At 50.2% G+C, this 21,924-nt stretch overlaps 3 protein-coding genes across 6 annotated transcripts in view; 2 read left to right on the plus strand and 1 right to left on the minus strand.

Annotated features, from left to right (window-relative positions):
- Positions 1–13,126, plus strand: part of STYXL1 (serine/threonine/tyrosine interacting like 1) — a 62,900-nt gene extending 49,774 nt beyond the window's left edge. For all 3 annotated transcript variants that reach the window (XM_028522166.2, XM_036020795.1, XM_036020794.1), the window contains 4 exons: positions 191–336; positions 1,801–1,898; positions 3,502–3,614; positions 12,886–13,126. In XM_028522166.2, the coding sequence (XP_028377967.1) occupies positions 191–336; positions 1,801–1,898; positions 3,502–3,614; positions 12,886–13,017 (489 nt within the window). In that variant the 3' untranslated portion in view covers positions 13,018–13,126. The remainder of the gene's footprint in view (positions 1–190; positions 337–1,800; positions 1,899–3,501; positions 3,615–12,885) is intronic.
- A 1,314-nt stretch (positions 13,127–14,440) lies between these two features.
- On the plus strand, positions 14,441–20,775 carry TMEM120A (transmembrane protein 120A). The gene is made up of 12 exons (XM_028527508.2): positions 14,441–14,617; positions 16,345–16,463; positions 16,672–16,788; positions 18,819–18,878; positions 19,081–19,176; positions 19,268–19,357; positions 19,576–19,641; positions 19,739–19,800; positions 19,906–19,998; positions 20,139–20,203; positions 20,298–20,366; positions 20,445–20,775. The coding sequence occupies exons 1-12, from the start codon at positions 14,537–14,539 to the stop codon at positions 20,556–20,558; spliced, it is 1,032 nt and encodes a 343-aa protein (XP_028383309.1). The 5' UTR covers positions 14,441–14,536; the 3' UTR covers positions 20,559–20,775.
- A 164-nt stretch (positions 20,776–20,939) lies between these two features.
- LOC114500330 (NADPH--cytochrome P450 reductase) overlaps positions 20,940–21,924 on the minus strand; it is a 74,699-nt gene continuing 73,714 nt past the window's right edge. For both annotated transcript variants that reach the window (XM_036020793.1, XM_028517001.2), the window contains exons 14-16: positions 21,709–21,854; positions 21,537–21,622; positions 20,940–21,447 (exon numbers count right to left, since the gene is read on the minus strand). In XM_036020793.1, coding sequence (XP_035876686.1) covers positions 21,303–21,447; positions 21,537–21,622; positions 21,709–21,854 — 377 coding nt within the window. In that variant the 3' untranslated portion in view covers positions 20,940–21,302. The remainder of the gene's footprint in view (positions 21,448–21,536; positions 21,623–21,708; positions 21,855–21,924) is intronic.

Below are 21,924 nucleotides of genomic sequence, written 5' to 3' on the forward strand. Positions count from 1 at the left end.
CTGTGCAAGTTATTACTTGCCAATCTCTTCGAATGCCTGAATCTTAATTTCATGCACTGTCCTGGATTACCTTTCTAAGCTTGTTTGCTGAACCACATTTCAAGAAACTAGTCCTGTCCCTCATCCCCAAATGAAAACGACTTCTTCCCTGAGGAATATTTATAACAGCCTTTCTCCTCTTCCACCTCAGGAGCTGGATGAATTTCAGCCATACCCTGTTGAAATAGTGCCAGGCCAGATTTACCTGGGTGATTTCAGGCAAGCCTGTGACCCTAAAATTCAGAAGGATTTGAAAATCAAAGTACATGTCAATGTCTCCATGGAGACAGGGCCATTGTAAGTAGCAATACTATTTTTTAAAAGATTTTATTTATTTATTTATTTATTTATTTATTTATTTATTTTTAGAGAGAGGGAGAAGGAGGGAGAAAGTGAGGAAGAGAAACATTGATGTGCAAGAAATACAATGATCGGTTGCATACCCCCACTTGGGGGTAACCCAGGCATGTGCCCTGACTAGGAATTGCATGTGGAGATAATCATTTGTTGAAAATCTGATCCCTTTCCATTTGAATTGCTTTGCTACCTTTGTTGAAAATCCTTGTCAAAATTCAAGTGTGTGAAATTGTATCTGGATTCTTTATTTTTTTATTGATACATGTTTTCCCCTATACCAATTCCACACTATTGATTGATTACTGTAGCTTTATAATAAGTCTTGAAGTCAGGTAGTATTAGTCCTGTAATCTTATTCTTCTTTTTCAAAGTTGTTTTCTTTGCATTTCATATCAATTTTATTTATTTACTTAAAAATAAAGATTTTGTTTGTTTATTTTTAGAGAGATGGAAAGGGAGGGAGAAAGAGAGGGAGAGAAACATCAGTGTGTGGTTGCCTCTCACACTCTCTAAACTGGGGACCTGGCCCACCACCCAGGCATGTACCCTGACTGGGAATCGAACTGATGACTCTTTGGTTTGGGGGCTGGTGCTCAATCCACTGGGCACCAGCCAGCACTCCATATCAATTTTATAATCAGCTGTTAGTTTCTATGAAGAAGTTTGCTGGAATTTTAATTGGGATTGAACTGACATCTTAATGTTGAATTTCCTGGTCCACGAGCATAGCCTGTCTCTCCATTTACTTCGCTCTTTTGTGTCAGATTTCTTCCTAAGCATTTAATGTTTTTTATGTGATTATAAGTGATATTTAAAAATTTTCAATTTCTGATTATTTGTTGCTAGAATGTAGAAATCCAACTGATTTTTATATATTAACCATGTATCAACCTTTTCTATCCAGATGCCTCTTCCGTTGTGAAACTCTCCTAAGCTCTTTCCTCAGATAACTGCCTGGCTTGTTCCCTCTCCTCCTTTAAGCTCTGCTCAAATGTCACCTCCTCAGTAAAACCTTCCCTGATTACACTATTTAAAACAGCAACCCCACCATTTTCCATCCCTCTTACCTTATTTTCTCCATTTAACATAGCAGACTCATTTTCCAAAGTCATGACATATTTCCTCCCAAATTTTATTATTTGCACCATTCTAGGAAAGTACCATGTTCAGTTAACCATAATAATGCTACATTTACTGAGCACTGTGTGCCAGATTGCTAAATGCTTTATGTAGATTAATTAATTTAATCCATACCCCACCGCATAAGATAGGTGCTTTTTCCCTGAGAGGGGTTCAGGTCTTAGCTCAGCATCCCTCCCCGGTGGTCCTGTTGCTATGGACGAGGGATGCTGCAGTGGGGACTATGTGAGTCTGCCCCGTTACCTGTGCTTTTTCTCTGTTTAGTTTTGTAGGCGACCCTGACAAACTTCTGCATATCCCAATAGAGGACACCCTGGAAGCCAACATTTTCCCCTTTTTGCGTCATCTCTGTCACTTCATTGGTAAGGAGCATTCTCTAACCCGGCAGCAGCTGGCTTATGCCCTGAGGGCAAAGAGCTATGGCTCTTCATCCACATGCCTATTCCTGATTATGGCTCAGTGCTTGGGAGAGAAAGGACAGCACATGTCCAGCCAGGTGTGGACAAGCCCCAGGACAAGCCTGCCTCTCTGGGGCCCTCAGCAATATGGGCAGCCACACTTTTACCTCCTGGACAGTGGGGCCAAATAAGAACGCCAGACTGGATCAAGACCTATGTTCTGGCCTTGGCCAGACTGGTAGGCCCTTTTGGGCCTGGCCTCACTGCCCCAGTTGGCCTGTCATGAAATGAGGGTGTTGGCCCATCATCTGTATACATTGTTCACAGAGGCCTGCTCTGGGCTGTGCTCTGGGCTGTGCTCTGGTGGCTCAGAGGTGAACCTCACTCTGTTCCTGCACCTTCGTCTGGTCAGTGAAGTAGGGTGGGAGGAAGACTCCAGAGCTTTTAACTTCTCCGATTTCCAGTGTGTATACCAAATGCCCCTCTGTTGTCCCACCACACATAGCAGTGTCCAACAGTGGCTTACCTCACTTAAGATGGACTTTTCAGTCATTCCTAGGGCTTAGGATTGCTGAAGTTGAGTAAGGTGCCTGAAGTGAGTGAGGTTGAGTCTGGTCAGAGACCCCACCCCAGGACTGCCTACTTGGCAGCCTCCAGCCTGAGTCACTGCACAAGGGGCCAGAGAATGGCATTTGGCTCAAACATCTGTTTGCCTAGGACATTGCAACGAACACTTGACTAGGAGCTGAGACTAAGACTTGCCTCATATCCCACCATGGGATGGCAGAGTTCTATGGCATAAAGAGGCCCCCTCTCCAGCCTCACCTCACTGGGTGGCTCTGGGCCAGTCCTAAGCTGCTTGGTACTTTAGTTTCCTTATCCTGTGATGAGTCAGTTAGCCTCAATCATCTCTGAGTCCCACTCCAGCACTGACAGTCTGTGATTTTGCATTTGGAATGGTTGCCTTCAGTTCTTGGGGGTTGCCAAACCAGCCTAGAATGCCAGCTTAGCTTTCCTCCCTACCCCTCACTGGGCAAGACTCACACACAGACTCAGCGTCATTTTTAGTTATGATTATAGCCAAGGTTTCTGTGCCAGGCTCTGGGCTAAGCACAGCACAAAACCTTACAAGGCAGGCAGTATACTGTTATCCCATTTTTCAGAGGAGGAAACTGTGGCACAACCAGTAAGTGGCAGAGCCAGGATTTTGACCCAGGCTGTGCTGCCTCTGTCAGCATCAGTGTGATCCTCTCTTCCCCACCCTGGGAGGCCAACTGGTAGCAGACCTTCCTGATCTGAAAGCCTAGGGAGTGAAGAAAAGGCCTTTGCATGATAATGCTGAATGCACAGGTGTGATACTTGAGCTGCCAGCTAGGTCCAAGAATCGCCATTTGCCAGGTGACTCAACAGTGTCCTAGAGATGTCACGTGATTTGCATAGGACATGGTGTGCTGGTTCTGAACCCATTCTTGGACCCACTGAGACCAATTGTCTCATAGAAATTGAGTCCATAAGGAAGAGGACACATACAGCACCCCACCCACCCAGCCCTTTCTCCCTCTTACAGAAGTCCACCTCCAGATTGGCTCTGTCATCCTGGTATTTTCTACTCTGGGCATCAGTCGGAGCTGTGCAGCCATCTTGGCCTATCTTATGCACCAGAATGAGCAGACCTTGAAGGTATGGATTCCCTGGTCTAGGCTCAACCACAGCCGCCTCCATGAGGTGGCTTCTGAGCTCTACCTGGGAGAAATGGACCCCGGTACTGCCCAGGGCCCTAACTGGGGAAGAGTCAGGGAGGGGAGCTTCAAGTCCACCACATCCAAGGGCAAGGTTCCAACTGTCGGGGCTAGAGGTCTGAGGCTGGGCACATGGGCCAGGCCCAGGGATTCTGGCTGCACAAGGCTGCAGCTGGCAGCACCTTCTGCCTGTCCCTCACTGCCACTAGTCTGTCCATTAGGGTTTGTTCATGGTTCTCCAGGTGAGGTGCATTTTCGTCGCTGCTTGGAGTCATAGAAATGCAGTGCTGGCAGGGCTTCAGAGGGCACTCACTCCAACGATTCTTTTACCCTTGGGGAGCAGGGCTCAAAGAGCAGAAGGAAGTGGGGACCCATCACAACAAACCCTGTGGGTACTCAGGGCTCCTGACCCCCAGGGCGGTGCTTCCCCACTGCCCACTGCCCTAGGAGATAGCAGGCCTATCCCGAGGGGTCGGGGAGGCTTGCCTGGCACAGCTTGTACATGATTTCAGAGGACCTGGAAAGCTCCCACATTTGTCTGGGAGTGTGCCTGGAGGAAGGGGAGGGACAAAGGATAACTGTGGTCAGAGTCTATTGCCAGTGGTTTGGGGTGTTGACTCTTTGGGGGTGAAATTGCTGGCCAGAAAGAGTCTTGGATATACAGCAATTCCACCTCTGGGTATACATGCAAAAGAAGTGAAAGCAGAGACTCAAAGAGGTATTTGTACACCCATGTCCACAGCAGCTTTATTCACTATAGCCAAGAGGTAGAAGCAAACCAAGTGTCCATCAACAGACGAATGGATAAGCAAAATGTGGTCTATCCATACAATGGAATATTATTCATTTTTAAAAGGAAAGAAAATTCTGACACATGCTACAACATTGAGGGCATTGAGCCAGTCACAGAAGAACAAATACTATATGATTCCACTTATATGAAATAATTAGAGAAGTCAGGTTTGTAGAGACAGAAAGTAGACTGGTGGGTGCCAGGGGCTGCGGGGCAGTGGGGAGGAGGAGTTGTTAATGAGTATGGAGTTTTAGTTTGGGAAGATGAAAAAGTTGTAGAGATAGATAATACAGTGAATGTGTCTAAAAATGTTTAGAATGGTAAGTTTTATTTGTGTATTTTACCAAATACTTTAAAAAGAAAAGAGTCTGGATCCAGAATCAGGGCCTGGAGTGAGAGGCCCAGGTGCCTGATCTCTCACCCCGTCCAAGGTGAGCTGTCAGGGTCCTCACACTGGGGTCACTGCCTGCTGGAGGGTTATCTTGGGGTGTGCTGGGGAGAGGATGATGTTGCTAATAACCCTTGGGAGGGAGGCATGTGCTGTTGCCCCTGGAGAGTGCCTTTCCAGTCCCCTTCCCAGGAATGGGCTCTGTCCCCTGAGGAGCCTCTTCACTGCCTTTTTGAGCTGGTATGAGGAGAAGGCAAAGAGCTGTCCGAAGGCAGGCCGCGCTCACCTGCCTGCAGGGGTCCCGGGAGTTCTAGGACTTGAGCTCCCCTGGAATTCAAATGGGGCCATCTGTTGACTATCACCAAGCCCTCTCAGGCTGTGATCTCTGGTGTCCTCATTGCTCACAGGGAGGCTTGGGCACAGGAAGGTCTTTGGAGCCTTCCAACTTTAACATTTGTGATGTGTCCTAACCCTGACAAGCAAACCACAGTTCTCTCTCTGGCCACATCAAAGCAGGTGTCACAGCTGATTCTAGAGCCAGCTAGGGCGAAAGCAGAGAGGACTCCTCTTCTCACTCTAGGCTCCTCTAAGTTCTCCAGCAAGGCCAGGCCCCCACAGTAATGGGGCACATGCAGGCCTGTACCCCGACCTTTCCTGCAGGGAGATGCACAGCTCCAGCAATGACTGTAAGGGACCTCTGGGCGTGATTGTTCTCGTCAGTGGGTAGACAGGCACTTGGGTGTCTGAGGTGCAGGCAGTTCCAGCCTCAGGAGAAACCCTGGTGCTGCCTTCCTGGAGCAGCCATCTTTATCTCGTCTGCAGAGAATCGTGTTGTGGGGCACTTGGTGCAGAGATGCCACCTAGATAACTGGCCAGAAAAGCTGCCCAGCTCCCAGAGCTGTGGGCAGGGAGCACTGCCGCTGTGTCCTTGCTGGGTCCTCTCCAGGCTCAGTGAGTCCTGTGTGGCAGTTGGCTTCTCCTGCTACCAACCCAGTGCCCTGGATCACTGACACAGGTGGACCTGGGCTCAGCTCTGCTGCTACCTGGGGTCAGCAGAGACATGCCTGCTTGCCATTGTCTGTCTGGTCCTGGGGGTCCTCCCCAGTGCATTGGAGAAGCCGTGTCCCTGGCTGCCTCAGCTTAGCTGTGACAGTCAGAATGTACAGGACTGGCGAGACCAGTGTGGGCCACTCTGCAGCAACATACTGCTTCCTGGGCTTGTGGTCCCAGCTCCACTCCTCAGGGCTTCAAGAACAAGAGTGAGAAGTCAAGGAGTGAGCTGGGAAGCACTTAGCAGCCAGAGCCACTCCTGCCTGTCTTGGGCTTACAAAGTTTGGTGCAGGGTTGTATGGGATCCCAGAGCCAGCAAGCTCTTATGAAATAAATTTCAGTGCCTTTAAATCATTTGGAGTAGCTTTGTTCCTTATAGATCTTCAGGGAAAACAAAAACCAACTCCTGAGGCATTATATAATAGCTTATACTGGCAGGCTTCCCACATGCAAGGCTGTTTTAAGTACTTTGTGTGTAATGAAAACACAATGACCCCCAAGACCTGCTATTATCTCCATTTTGCGGGAGGCATATAGAGGCTGACTGATTTGCCTGAGGCCCCATAGTGGTAGGTGGCAGAGCTGGAATTCAAAGCCAGGTGGGCCAGCTAGAGAATCTGGGAGAGTGCTGGCTTTGCAGTGTGAAAAATGGAGCATTGCTCCTTACCAGGAGTGATCTGGGCATGTCCCTTCACCTTGGCCTGTCCTTCCAGCTTGCTTCAGTTGCTGTGAGTCTCAGCAGACACATTGTGGGCTGGTAGCAGGGTGCGTGGGTGGGCGTGGTTGGTCCTCAAGGGCCTCTTCCGACCTGGCCAGGACTGAGTAATCCTTATAACTGCATGGCTCTGCCCCTGGTATCACTGTGTTTTATTTCATTTTTTTTTTTAAATTGTGACAAAACACAGGTAACCCAAAATTTACTATTTTAACATTTTCAAGTGTACAGTTCAGTAGTGTTAAGTATAGTCACATCCTTGTGCAACCCATCTCCAGAATATTTTCACCTTGTAAAACTGAAACTCTATAGCCATTAAACGCTAACTCCCCGTTCCCCTTCTTCTGCATCCCCTGGCAACCACCATTCTATTTTGTCTACCTCATATAAAGGGAATCATACTGTATTTGTCCTTTTGTGGCTGGCTTGTTTAATGAAGACACTTAGCATAGTGTCTTCAGGGTTCATCCATGTTGTAGCATGTGTCAGGATTGCCTTCTTTTTTCAGACTGAATAATACTCCATGGTATGTAGAATTCACCAGTGAACCTATATGGGTCTTGTGCTTTCTGTTTTGGAAGATTATTTTTTTTATTGATTCACCTTCCTTAATAGATATAAGGCTATTCAGACTGTGTGATCTTGTGTGAGCTTTGGCAGAGTTTGTTTTTCAGGGAATTGTCCTATTTCATCTAGACTATATGTGGGCATAGAGGTGTTCATAGTATTCTTTTATTATCCTCTTCATGTCCATGGGATCTGTATTGATTCCCCTTTTTTATTTTTGATGTTAGTGATTTTGTCTTCTCTCTTCTTGTAGTTAGCCTGTCTAGAGGCTTATTGATTTCAGTGATCATTTCTAAGAACCAGAGTTTTGATTTCACTGATTTTTCTATTGACTTCTTATTTTCAATTTTATTGATGATGTATGCTCCAATTTTTATTATTTCTTTTTCTTCTTTTTACTTTTGATTTAATTTACTCTTGTAATTTTAGTTTCCTAAAATGGAGGCTTAGATGATTGATTTAAATGAACATTTATCTTGGTGAATGTTCCATGTGAGCTTGAGAAGAATATGTATTCTTATGTTGTTGAATGAAGTGTTCTACAGATGTTGATTATCTCTATTTAATTAATGGTGCTGTTGAGTTCAACTGTAGCCTTACTGACTTTCTGCCTGTGGGATCTGTCCATTAGTGACTGTCCATAGTGACAAGGGTGATGAAGTCTCAAACTATAATAGTGGATTCATCTCTTCTTCCTTGCATTTCTATCAGTTTTTGTCTCACATATATCAATGCTGTTAGGCACATACCAGTGCAGATATAAGCCACATTTTGTTTATCCATTCATCTGTTGATGGACACTTGGTTTACTTTCATGTTTTATTTACTGTGAACAATATAATTCTTTTGTGTGTACAGTTGACCCTTGAACAATATGGGTTTGAATTCTGTGTATAAGTGTACCCATGCAGTTCAAACCCATGTTGTTCAAGGATCAACCGTATATTCCATCAGCAGGTGGGAATCAGTATATGTGGATGGTCACCTTAAGTTATATGTGGATTTTTGGCTGTATGGTGGATTGATCCCCTCACCCCCATACTGTTCAAGGGTCAACTGTATATACCATATTTTGTTTGTCCATCCGTCGATGGGTTGCTTTCCTATTTTGGCTATTATGATTAATGCTGCCATGAACAGGTGTGCAAATATCTCTTGGAAACCCTACTTTCAAATCTTTGGGGTATATACCCAGAAATAGAAATGCTGGGTCATATGGTAATTTCTATTTTTAATTTTTTGAGGAATCTTCATGTTACTTTCCATAGTGGCAGTACCATCTTACATTTTACCAAAAGTGCACAAGGGTTTCAATTTCTCCACAGCCTCACTGACACTTGTTTTCTGTGTGTGTTTTTTTTTAATAGTAGGCATCTTAATGAGTGTGAGGTGGTATGTCACTGCAATTTTGATTTACATTTCCCTAATGTTTAGTAATGTTGAGCATCTTTTCATATGCACACTAGCCAGTTGCATATCTTCTTTGGAGAAATGTATATTCAAGTTCTTTGCCCATTTTTTAATTGGGTTGTTTTTTGTTGTTGAGTTTTAGCAGTTTTTTATATTCTTCATATTAATACCCAGATGTGTATCTGGATATAAAGCAGATACATGATTTGCAAATGTTTTCCCCCATTCTGTGGCTTGCCTCTTCTGTTGATTCTTTGGTTGTTTTGTTTTTAATGTTCTTTTTAAAAATATATTTTATTGATTATGCTATTACAGTTGTCCCAATTTTTCCCCTTTTGCCCCCCTCCACGTAGCACCCTCTACTCCTTCAGGCAATCCTCACACCATTGTCCACATCTATGGGTCATGCACATGGGTTCTTTGGCTACTCCATTTCCCGTACTGTACTTTACATCCCCATGGCTATCCTGTAACTGCCTATTTGTACTTTTTTTTTTTAAGATTTTATTTTTTTTTAGAGAGGGAAGGGAGGGAGATAGAGAGAGAGAGAGAGAGAAAGAAAGAGAATCATCAATGTGTGGTTGCTGGGGGTCATGGCCTGCAACCCAGGCATGTGTCCTGGCTGGGAATCGAACCTGCGACACTTTGCTTCGCAGCCCGCACTCAATCCACTGAGCTACGCCAGCCAGGGCTCTAATTGTACTTCTTAATCACCTCACTTCTTCACCCATTCTCCCCTTCCCCCTCCTAACTGGCAACCTTCTGGTAACTAACTTCTTTTCTCTTGCTTTTAAGACTCTCTTTATCTTTAGCCTTTGGCCTTTTAATAATGATGTGTCTTGGAGTGAGCCTCTTTGCATCCATCACAATTGGGACTCTGTGCATCCTGGACTTGTCTATTTCCTTCACCAAATTAGGGAAGTTTTGTTTCATTGTTTTTTCAGGTAGATTTCCAATTTCTTGCTCTTTTTCTTTTCCTTCTAGCACCCCTATAAAGTGAACGTTGGACTTCTTAAAGTTGTCGCAGAGGCTGTTTACACTATCCTCATTTTTTTTTATTCTTTTTTCTTCTTCTTGTTCTGCATAGTTGTTTTTTGCTTCCATATGTTCCAAATCATTGATTTGATTCTCAGCTTCATCCACTCTACTGTTGTTACCCTGTAAGTTGCTCTTTATTTCAATTAATGTATCCTTCATTTCTGACCAGGTCTTTTTTGTTCTGCTGAGGTCCTCACTAAGTTCCTTGAGCAATCTTGGCTAATATAATTATGATGTGCCTTGGTGTGTGCTTCCTTGGGTCCAACTTCTTTGGGGCTCTCTGAGCCTCCTGGACTTCCTGGAAGCCTATTTCCTTTACCAGATTGGGGATGTTCTCCTTCATTATTTTTTCAAACAAGTTTTCAATTTCTTGCTTTTCCTCTTTTCCTTCTGGCACCCCTATGATTTGGATGTTGGAACATTGAAAGTCCCAGAAGTTCCTAAGCCTCTCCTCATTTTTTTTGAATTCTTGTTTCTTCATTCTGTTCTAGTTGAATGTTTATTTCTTCCTTCTAGTTGAATCTTTATTTCTAGTTGAATGGAAACCAGGAATGAGTCCTGGTTTCCTTCCCATCACTGTTGATTCCCTGTACATTTCTCTTCATTTCACTTTGCATAGCCTTCATTTTTTCCTCTATTTTTGAGCATACTCAACCATTTTCGTGAACATCCTGATTATCAGTGTTTTGAAGTCTACATCTGATAGGCTGGCTATCTCTTTGTTGCTTAGTTGTTTTTCTGGAGCTTTGATCTATTCTTTCATTTGGGCCATATTTCTTTGCCTTGGTGCACCTGTTATGTTGTAAGGGGTGGAGCTTTTGGTATTTGCCAGGAATAGGGCAATATATGTTGCTTTGTTGTGGTGCTGTATGTGGGGGAGGGGTCAGAGAGGGAACAATATCCCTTGTTCAGCTCTCACTGCATTTTCCATTATTTTCCTTGCTTCCCATGAGCAGATTGTGTGCTTTCAGGTGCTGATTCCCAGGTGGGTGGGTTTGTGTATGTTCTAGGATCCTATTGGTCTCTCCAATGAATTCTCCTGTGAGACTGGGAGTTTCTCTCACTGTGGCAACCCCCACAGGTTTCTACAGGCAGAGGTTTTGAGGCTTTATTTCCCTGCACTGGAACCCTGGGTTGCGCCATTTGTCTCACTCCTCAGTTGTTCCTCCTGGCTTATCCGCACATGAATGTGCAGAATCCTGACTGCCACCTGCTGCCTTGCCACATGTCCTCTCCACCCTGGCTGCCCATCTCTGTCTCTCCTACCAGTCTTGACAAATGTTTCTCCTTTAATTCCTTGGCTGTTGGATTTCCATGCAATTTGATTTTGTGGCAGTTGGTTGTTTTCATTTTTAGATTGGTTGTTATTTTTCTTTTGGTTGTGTGAGGAAGCAAAGTGTATCTACCTATGCCTCCATCTTGGCTGGAAGTCCCTTAGCTCCTCTTACATTTAGTTCTTCAATTATTTTGAGTTAATTTTTGTACATGGTGTAAGAAAAGGTCCAGCCTCATTCTTTTGCATGTGGATATTCCCAACACCACGTGTTAAAAAGGCTGTCCTTTCTCCATTAAATGGTTTTGGTACCCTTGTAGAAATCACTTGACCACTAAGTAAGGGCTTATTTCTGGGCTATCTGTTCCATTCCATTTGTCTAAGTATCTGTCTTTATGTCAGGACCACATTGTTTTGATCATTACAGTTTTATAATAACTTTGAAGGTTTGAAATCAGGAAAGTGTGATGTCTCCAACTTTGAAATCTTTGGCTATTTGGTGATTCCTGGAGATTCTGTATGAGTTATAGAATATCTTTTTCTATTTCTGCAAAAAATGCCATGGGGACATTGATAGAGATTGCATTAAATCTATAGATTACTTCAGGTAGTGTTGACATCTTAATACTGTTAAGTCTTCCAATCCATGTAAATGGGATATCTTTTCATTTATTTATGTCTCTTTAATTTCTTTTATCAACAGTTTGTAGTTTTGGGGCACAAGTCTTTCACATCCTTGTTTAAGTTTATTCCTAAGTATTATTTTTAATGCCATTGTAGATAGAATTGTTTTCTTAATTTCCCTTTTGGATTGTTCATTGTTATTGTACAGACATATAACTGATTTTCAGTGTTGATTTTGTATTCTGTAAGTTCACTAAATTCATTTATTAGTTCTAATAGGTTGTTGTTTTTTTTGGAGGGGGGCGTAATCTTTAAGGTCTTCTACATAAAAGAACATGTCATCTGCAAAAATAGATCATTTCACTTCTTCTTTTCAATTTGGATGCCATTTTCCCCCCTTGTTTTTATTTCTCTTAATTGCTCTGGCTAGGACTTCCAACACAATGTTGAGTAGAAGTGGTAAAAGTGTGCATCCTTGCCTTGTCCTGCTCAAACACAGGAAAAGTTTTTGGTCTTTCACCACAGAGTATGATGTTGTCTGCAGGCTTTTCGTATATGACCTTTATTATGTTAGGGTGGTTTCCTTTTATTCCTAGTTTGTTGAGGCACCAATTTTAAAGCCTTTTCCTTTTTCCTCTGTCCTCAATCCAGATGAGGCCAGCTTGTCACTTTCCTCCCTATGATAACTCTTCCTGCATTTTAGGGTGGGTGCCTGAAAGAAGGCCGCTCTGATTTTCCTTCTTCAGAGAATTTGCCCACAGTTCTCTTCCTCTTTCCATTAATTTATCCACTTACAACATGAACCTTTGTTGAGGCTGCACCATGTACCAGGCATGGCCATGGTGCTTTCTTGTTCATGGGAGGTTTCATGTATGTAATTTCAACCTTCACAGGAGCCAGCTGAAATAATGATTCCTGTGTCTGTATTCAGAATCAGAGGTGCAGAGGGGCTTGCCCAAGCCAGAGCCAGCTCCTACGATTCCTTTGCCTTGATATATTAACCCCTGCTATTTCTGTGTCCAGCCTTTAAGCCATGTTGTTGGTCCTGGACAAACACCTCTTGTGCCATCTGAGCTGGCTGTATCTAAGTGGAAAGGGCCCAGGTCCAGTTCTGAAGTTTGTTTGTTTGTTTGTTTGTTTGACAGAGGGGAAGGGAGGAAGAAAGAGAAGGAGAGAAGCATCAACATGTGGTTGCCTCTCACATGCTCCCTACCGGGGACCTGGCCTGAAACCCAAGCATGTGCTCCTACTGGAAATCAAAATTGTGACCCTTTGGTTCCCAAGCTGGAATTCCATCTACTGATCCACACCAGCCAGGGCCAATTCTGAAGTTTTTCTCTCCTTATGTTCACAGAAGTCCTGGGACTACGTCAAGAAGTGCAAAAACAACATGTGTCCAAATCGGGCCTTGGTGGCTCAGCTGTCAAAGTGGGAGGAGATCGTTCTCGGAGGCTCTGTCACAGATATCTCAGATCCACTCTTCTGATCTCTGTGGTCCAGCTGTAGGTCCTGAAGAACTTTGCTTGGGAGCTTCTTGTGGGTAGTGGGCCAGGATGTGTAACCAGGTCGGTGTGGAAGAAAACCTTTGCTAGCCTCCTGTCCGTCTCCTGCATTGGTTTTTCCCAGGCTCCTTGTTCATAGCAGGCGCTCAAACTCAGTGAGCGCCCTCATCCCTGCATCATCCTGGACCACTCCCACTGTAATCATGCGGCTGCCTCTGGAAGAACACCTGGCCGCCAGAACAGCTGCCCCACATGCCCTCCACCCATGACTTGGACCCTTTGAAGGCTGCCTGGGGGGAGCTCTAGGGATTCCTGTTGCCAGTGTTGGACCACAGGGAGTGCCACAATGCCCACCCGTGGGCACAGATCCCCCAGTCCTAGAGTAACCAAGACTAGGCCCCAGGCCCCACAGCTGAGAGACTCCTGTTACAAAGGCACACATTTGCCTCATGCCCAGTTCCAGCATGCCCCACCACTCCAGGGGGTCATCAATTGTATAGATTTCTTCCTCTCATTTCTACCTGGCTGTGTTCACCAAGAAGATTCCTACCCGTCCTATCTTCCATACCCAGGTTTCTATAAATTCCTCAGGTCTCAAAGGGAGTTTTCTTCAGAATGTGCCTTGAGCACTGGAGTCAGGAGAGAATACAGACAAGGGGACTGATGAAGAATTTAGGATGTCCATCAATGGTTCATTCAGAAATTACTATCTGCCAGCTGGGCAGGGCTGGGGACATAGCATGAACACCATCTCATGTCTGTAGAGGGTTGGAGGTCACCCCTATCCCCAACCCTCAAGGAGTTGGGTAAGGGCTTTTCTGGCAACACAGGCTTTAGTCAGGCCTTTAGCTGGAACACAGCCTGGGATGACGGCAGAGCAATGCCTCTGTCATTAGAGACATCCTGGTAGGCAGGGCAGAGCCTTTGGAAAGTTTTCGGCAGGCACGTGGTGGGGATTAGCCTTGCATTTAGGAAGAGCATTTTGGTAACTGTGTGAAGGGGCAGTAGCGGTGAGCCTGGAGGCAGGGAAACAGTAAGGAGGACGTTGTCAAAATCCAAGCGAGGTAAAAGATTCAGAATTCTCTCCCCGAGGAGACTCAGCGTCCCAAGAACAAAAGTGCTTGAGGTACGTGTTACTTCTCTGGACTTTGATTTACATCCAGTATGACGGGATAGGGCACTGCTGGCTGCAGAACGAGGTTGGCACAATCAGTGGAGCCCAGCGAGGAGTACCCACCACCCCAGCTCTAGTTCAGGACCCGAGTAGCTGGGCGACACTGTAATTTGTGCACTTTGGCTCCGCCCAGGCCGCGCCCCGGGCCCGGATTGGCTCGAATAGGGGCGGGGCCAGCGAGTTCACAGCTACAGGCTCCTTTTCCATTGGTCAGCGTTGCGGCGTGAGCCGGAAGCGGGCGGGGGCGGGGGAGGCCGAGGCTCCTCGGCCCAAGGGGGTTGCTGCAGCGTCCTCTACCATCCGCTCTTCTGGCTCCGGGCCTGGCAGCCATGCCTCCCACGCCCCCGGGCCCGCTGGGCGACTGCCTGCGGGACTGGGAGGAACTGCAGCAGGACTTCCAGAGCATCCAGGTGAGCACCAATGCAGACACGCATTGGCCCGCGGCCATGTCTCTTTGACTCGGGGGTCAAGGGTCTGGCAGCTCTGTGTCAGGCAGCGGGGAGCAGGGTTCAGGGGTTGGGGTTCCTGGTGTTGTTCCCGCGGGCAGCGAGGACTCGGGTCCCTGTGTCCTGGCTGGACTCTCCTCTCGACCTCGTATGAGTTGTCCGAAGGGGGCACTTCGCCCGCGCGGCTGATGCGAACCCGGTGGGACCCCATTGCGCCTGTCGGACCTATGGCCTCCCGCAAGGGCCTCAGAAAGAGGCTCTGACCCCAACCACGCTTTCTTCCAGTAGTGTGGCCGCTTGAGTCAGAGCTGGCCGGGCCCATTCTTGGGTCAGTCACTCAGCAAACATACCATGGGCCCCGGCCCGGCGGGAGCCGCAAGTAGTGTCATCCCGCCCTTCGGGCATCGAGGTCTGGACTGAGTGCGCCTAGGGTGAGCCACAGGAGACAGCTAGGTTTGGGCCGGGGAAGTGGTGTTGAGGTGAAGTCCCCGGCCAGGAGGGGGGCGGGGCCGATCCAGAGTGAAGGACAGTGGCCACGAAGGCAGGTCCTTGTAGCTGCTGCAAAAAATGGGGATAAGTGGGTGGGGGACCTCATGGACCTGGCAGGGCTGGGAGTCTCTTTAAGACCAGTGGGAAGCCACTGGAGGAATTGGCTGGAGCTGGCTTGTATGGGCCGCAGTGTTGTTCCGTGAGGAGTCACGGGAGGAAGAGGCTAGGCTGCTGGCCTCCTTCCCACAGCAGAGGTGGGGGCTGGGCTTGCGCAGAGGTGGAACTTGGTTTCTAAGGGGGCGTGGTGCCCCTCCTTGGAGTGAGAAACAAGACCCAGGCAGAGTAGAGCTCAGGCAATCTGGACTTTTGATTAGGCCTTTGCTCCTCCTGGACCGGTTCCAGCCATTTCCTGCCCATATTGAAGCCTACCTGCCCCCTGGCCAGCCAAACCTGCTGCTGCTAGTGCTTCTTCCCAGAGTCCTGAGCAGAGCAAACCCAGGCCCCCAGCCTGATCACCACTGTCCTGGTCTCAGCCCCTGCCTGGCCTTCCTTACATTTACCGTTGCCCAATATCCAGGCTGCCGCTTCTCTAGACCCACCCACCAGATCAAAGTGCTCTAGGAAGCTTTGGGGCAAAGGTACTGGAGAGGGGTATGGACTGGCCTCATAGTAGAAGGTCCAAGGGCTGAAGCCCGATGACCTTTAACCTGGGAGGAAGATGCTGGGAGCGCCAGAGCAGAAGGCATCTCGGACATCCCAAGCTCCCCCTGCACATGTAGGATGGATGGGCAGGAGGATCCGAGAGGGCCAAGGGTGGCTTCAGGCAGCCTGGTTGGTCCAGAAGGTGGACCCATGGGCCTAGAATCAGGGTGGAATAGAGAGGGGTGGGAACAACTTGTAGATGGGCTGAGACTGAAAAAAAAAATGCCTCAGGGAACTAGCCTGTTTCTGGGAGAAGGATCTCAGGGGGAGCGTCTGGGCTTGCTGGAAGAACTCCATTTCCTTGCCAGTCTTGGGGAGAGTGCAACCTTAGGGAGGTCCCTGGGCTGGCACAACTGGCTGCCTCATTTCCTGCTGAGACCCTCCTAAGGAGCCCTGGAGGAGTCCGTGTCCCCTGCCATCCTCCCCAACCCCCCAACCCAGCAGGCTCTGGCTCAGTGCCCTCCAAGCAGTCTGACCCTTCCCCTCAATCCGGTCCTCAGGAGACCCACCGGCTATACCGCCTGAAGCTGGAGGAGCTGACCAAGCTGCAGAACAATTGTACTAGCTCTATCACTCGGCAGAAGAAGCGGCTCCAGCAGCTGGCCTTCATCCTGAAGAAGTTAGGATGCCCCCTCCTCATGGCCTGCCATGTCCCCCCATGTCCCCTTGGCCTTGGTCTGGGGGGTGGGTGTCTGAGCTGGTGGGGCAGAGGGCTGGCACTGACTCTGGGAGTGTCCTTGGCACCGCTCCTCTCCTCTCTGGGCCACCCCGCAGGTGCCAGTGTGGTCCCCTGGCTCTGACTCCGGCTTCTGTGGCCCTACTTGCAGATGCAAACCCTCCCTCCCAGTGGAGGTCAAGGAAGCTGCAAAGGATCTGGAGAGCCAGATCAAGGAACGCCAAGGCCTCTTCTTCGATATGGAGGCCTATTTGCCCAAGAAGAATGGGTGAGACCCCTCTCTCAAATTCAGTTCACAGCCATGCCTGGAAGAGAGGCCTGAAGTGCGCTCGTCGTCTGCTCGATCATTTGGTCAGCAGACGTGTCCTGGGCCCACTCTGGGCTGAGTAGTCAGGCACCGTCCGGGGACCATACTGTCTCAGGGGGGCAGGGAGACAGCTGGGTGGCAGTGACAGTTTACTGTGATCAGGTGCTTTGTGGTAGAACCACACAGGAAACAGGGAGTAAGGGAGGCTCTTAATCCAGCCCAGGAGGTCAGAGAACCCCCTGGAGTAGGTGAGGCCTGAGCAGGGAGTTATAAAGGATGGAGTAAGCCAGGCCAACTCAGGAATGCAGTAGCAGCAGGTATGCTGAGAGGTGAGAGGTCGAGAGGTCGTGATGGGGTCACATGGGAGCCCAGTGGGCAGGGGAGTGTGACTGGTGAAGTAAGTATGCACTTCCACAACCGAGGCAGATGGGCAGGTACAGTGCAGAGCCCTGGGCTGAACGACAACAACAACAAAAATGCAGCAGAGATGGCAGGTAGCCAGACTGCTGGGAGAGAGCATGTCCCAGAAGGCAAGGGAAGTGGCTAGCGGCTTCAGAGCAGATGGCTGTGGGGGTCACATTCAGTAATGAAGGGGAAAGGGGAAATGCTTCCTGGAAGTCAGGGTGACATTGGAGAGAACCACTTCATGGGACAGTGTGAGTGGAAGCTGATATTGGCAATGATGGAAGAGCTGAGGAGACAGCCAGGTTTAGGCCACACTTCAGAGGCTGTGAACAGAAAGAGAGGCTAGTACTACCGTGAGGATTGGTTGGGGGGCTTTTGCTTGGGTGTATGTGTAACTTTGAACACGGGACAGACTTGAGTGTATCTGCTTGCTGAGAGGTAGGGCCAGCAGAGAGGGGAGGCCCAGAAAAGGGGCACCAAGTGACAGAGAAAACCTCCTGGGAAGATGGAGAGGGCTGGGCATGGGCCCCTGTTGTTTGAGAGGGGAGGGGATGCAGAGATGAGGGTGCCACTGCAGGCAGGAGGGGTGTCAGGTGCTGGGAAGGAGGCAGGATGGAGAGTCCAGGGAAGGGGTTTGTGAGGCCACTCCCAGGATGGGGCAGGGGGGCGGCGGTGGTGCTGAGAGGCAGCCGGAAGCCTGGTCCAAGCGCCGTCTATGCGCTTTAGTCTCTCCACAGCTTTGGGCAAGTCCCTTAACTACTGAGCCCACCCATATGGTTTGAGTGTGAGCAACAGCTCATGTATGGGTGCAGCTGCTTAGTACACCACTGTGACTCTTTGGTCACCTCTTGAACTCTCTGGCAGAAGACAAGACAAGCTTAGCTGGTGGGTGTGATAGCATTGCCGGGAGCTGGGAGTGACAGGTTGGCAAGAAGTGGTTGACATGTGAAGGAGGCTTGGGGACTTGGTTGGCTCAGGAAAGAGTTGCAGGGTCAGCAGGGCCTGGGAGCCTCCGTCGGGGGAGGGTCCATGTAGTGAAACTGGCTGGGAGGCTGGGCACTCAAGGGCCAGAAAACAACTGGCATTGCGAGAGGCTGTTCTGGGCTGGGGAGAGGTCCTGGTGTGGTTGGGGGTGTAGGTTGCTGCAGGGCACTTGGGGCTGCAGTTCTTGGAAGTATAGGGCACCTACTGTGGGTAGGTGACAGATGGTGACCCTGCACCCAGACAGTGAGTCCGCTGCCCAGGCCCACAGGGCAGTCTGAGATGTGGGCAAGGCTTCCGTGGGGTGGAAGGGCCAGGCTGCTCTTGAGGTCCTGAGGTAGGGGAGTGTGGGTGACAATGACAAAGGAAGGAGGGGATGTTGGTTTTCCTTGGAGCAGGATTTAGGAGCAGGCAGGAGGAAAGGCTGGGCATCAGTGTTTCCTGTGGAGCTGGTCTGCAGCCTCCCAAGATCAGCCCTCAGCTAAGGCCATGGGAAGGCTGAGTGAGGGTGGTGACCGATGCTGGCCTGGCCCACTCTGGGGCTCTGCGCCCTTGGCTTCCCTCTGGGTCTGGACCTTTTCTTACCCCGTCTCCCCCTTCCCTAGGTTGTACTTGAGCCTGGTTCTGGGCAACGTCAACGTGACACTCCTGAGCAAGCAGGCTAAGTAATTGGTCATTGTGGGCTGGGTCTCTGTCCTTTCCACTCTGCCCCAGCTGTACCTGAGCCTTGGGGACCAGGGGCTACTCCCCGTGCCGGCCCCACACTCTTGAAGTGTGTCTGGAGCAGGCGCCTCCCTCCTCAGGGAGGAGGTGAGGGTGGATCCCGCCAGCATCCCAGCCTGTCCCATGGGTGCATGCCCTCCCCAGGTTTGCCTACAAAGATGAGTATGAGAAGTTCAAGCTCTACCTCACCATCATCCTCATCCTCATCTCCTTCACCTGCCGCTTCCTCCTCAACTCCAGGTGGGTGTCCTGCTGCTCGGGGCCAGACCCTTGTTTTCTCCCAGCTCCACCAGCGCCAACCTTGTGCCCCCCCCCCCCCCCCCCCCCGCAGGGTGACAGACTCCGTCTTCAACTTCTTGCTGGTGTGGTATTACTGCACCCTGACCATCCGAGAGAGCATCCTCATCAACAGTGGCTCCAGGTGGGCACGGGCTGAACTCCAGCTCCTGGGGGCTGGGGGGCGGGGTACTGGAGCTACCCTAGGAAGTGGTCGGGGGAGTGCCGTGGCCCTGCGAGAAGCAGGAGAAGCAGGAACTGGGCTGGGGTGCTGGTTTCTTCCCACCTCAAACAGCTCCCTGTCCCCAAGCGCCAATCCTGGGGGCTAAGGGCTACAGGAGTGACAGCAGCTTCCTGGTACAGGATCAAAGGCTGGTGGGTTTTCCATCACTATGTGTCCACGTTCCTGTCGGGAGTCATGCTGACATGGTGAGTAGTGCAGCTTGGCTCCCAGGGCCTTGGTGGGGGGCTGGGACAGGGGGAGTTGGCATCCCCAAGCTCCCCACCCCTCCATTTTCTGCCTTAGGCCCGACGGCCTCATGTATCAGAAGTTCCGAAACCAATTCCTGTCCTTCTCCATGTACCAGAGTGAGTGTCTCAGAGGTCCCTGCTCAGCTCAGGACCTGCCCAGGGGGAGGGGCCGGGAAAGGACTTGGGGCTCCAGCCCAGCCCTGACGCCCCCCAACCCCCCAGACTTTGTGCAGTTCCTCCAGTATTACTACCAGAGTGGCTGTCTGTACCGCCTGCGGGCCCTGGGCGAGAGGCACACCATGGACCTCACCGTGGGTGAGTCAGGCGTGGCCTTCCGCTGTGGGTCCTGACCGGGGAGATGGAAAGGGGAAGTCCTTTCCTCTCGCCCTGGGTCTGGGTAATGTGTCTCTCCCCCCACTCTGGTTATTCTGTGCCCCACTCCTTCTCCCCCACAGAGGGCTTCCAGTCCTGGATGTGGCGGGGCCTCACCTTCCTGCTGCCCTTTCTTTTCTTTGGACATGTAAGTTGTATGTGTCCCCGTCCATCTGGCTGTCCAGCCCCTGCTCTGGCTGAAGCAGGGACCGCGTTCTATGTGAAATCCCCCTCCCTCCCAGTTTTGGCAGCTCTATAATGCGCTGACGTTGTTCAACTTGACCCGGGACCCTGAGTGCAAGGAGTGGCAGGTGAGCCGGGGCCCTGGGAAGGATGCCGGGGGGGACGGGGTTTCGGCCCGTCCTCACCAACCCTGGTTCCTCCCCTAGGTGCTCATGTGTGGCCTCCCCTTCCTCATCCTCTTCCTTGGCAATTTCTTCACCACCCTGCGGGTCGTGCACCAGAAATTCCACAGTCAGCGGCACAGAAGCAAGAAGGATTGAGGCTGGGTCTTCTGCCCACCAGCCCCGAAGGGCTTCTGAATCCTGTGTGTTGTTTGAGGGGGTGGGGACTCCCTTTTTCAGGAAGGTCTTTTCTGCCCTCCCTGTGTTTTGTGGGCTCTGTGGGCCCTGAAGGCGACACTGGAGAAGACCTGGGCCCGCGTCCCAGCCTGTGGGGAGCTGGGGGCCAGTGGCCACAATAAAGGAAGAGGGGCACAGAGGTGGCTTGAGGTGTGTGGTCTCCTAAGGGTCGGGCAGGGGCCTGGTGGCTCCCTGTGCTGCCGCAGCCCAGGCTCATGTGGCTCTTGAATTGGTGCCTCCTGGTGTCCGGGTTAAGCAGAACTAGGCCGAGGCTCTAGATCTCTTCAAGGAATGTCAGGCAAATACAGAAAACAGAACTTTATTCCAAGGGCCAGAGGTTATTTAAAATTATTTACACTCATTGAAAATCATGTGGAAGGGCTAAGCCCCTGCTCAGCTGAGAGAAGAGCCCCCTTGGACCAGCCCCTGGGGGCCTGAGGAGTTCACAGAGTGTGGGCCTGGTCACCCTCGGCCGCCTGCCCTGTGGCCAAGGGACCCTGGAGGGCACATGTTGGACCCAGAGTCTTTGTCACTGGGTCTGCATCCTCGGACGAGGCCCCGCAGAACCCATCCAGGAGACTGGTGGGGTGGGGGCGGGGAGAAGTGATTACAAGGGGAAGCAAGTCTATGCGGCAGGAGGCCAGAACAGGGCTGGGCCAGGGGCCTCTAGCTCCACACATCCAGGGAGTACCGGCCCTTGGTCATCAGTTTCTTGATGTAGTCCACAGCCTGGGCATGCTCCATGGAGCCCAGCTCGGCCACGATGTCGTAGAAGGTGTTCTGCACGTCCCTCGCCATGTTCCGAGCATCCCTGTGGGGAGGGGGAGGTAGCGCTCAGGGCCGGGCAAGGAGTGTGGCGGGGCATCGCCTCACCCCTTCCACTCCTCTGCCCTCGCTCACCCGCAGACATAGATGTGGGCGCTGTCCTCGTGGATCAGCTTCCACAGGTGCTCCTTGTCCCTCTTCAGTAAGTGCTGGACGTAGACCTGAGGGCAGAGGAGGTGCCTGTAAGGAGGCCAGTCTCTCAGCCCCCCGCCCTGCACCCCGTGGGGGCAGCCTGCCCCCTCCTCACCTTGTGGGGCTGCTCCCGGGAGAAGGCCACGTTGAGCTGGGTGAGGGAGCCCTCCGTGTGGAACTGGGCCAGCTCCTCGCGGTACAGGTAGTCCTCGTCGGAGCGGCGGCAGCCGTAGTACAGCAGCGTCTCCCCCACCTCCTTACCTGGTGGGGGGCGGCCAGGGTGAGCACGGGGGCTGTCCCATCCCTCCTCCTAGGCGCCCCCCACCCCCCA

Source organism: Phyllostomus discolor, chromosome 3 (genome assembly GCF_004126475.2).
Source record: "Phyllostomus discolor isolate MPI-MPIP mPhyDis1 chromosome 3, mPhyDis1.pri.v3, whole genome shotgun sequence".
Classification (NCBI taxonomy): Eukaryota; Metazoa; Chordata; class Mammalia; order Chiroptera; family Phyllostomidae; genus Phyllostomus; species Phyllostomus discolor.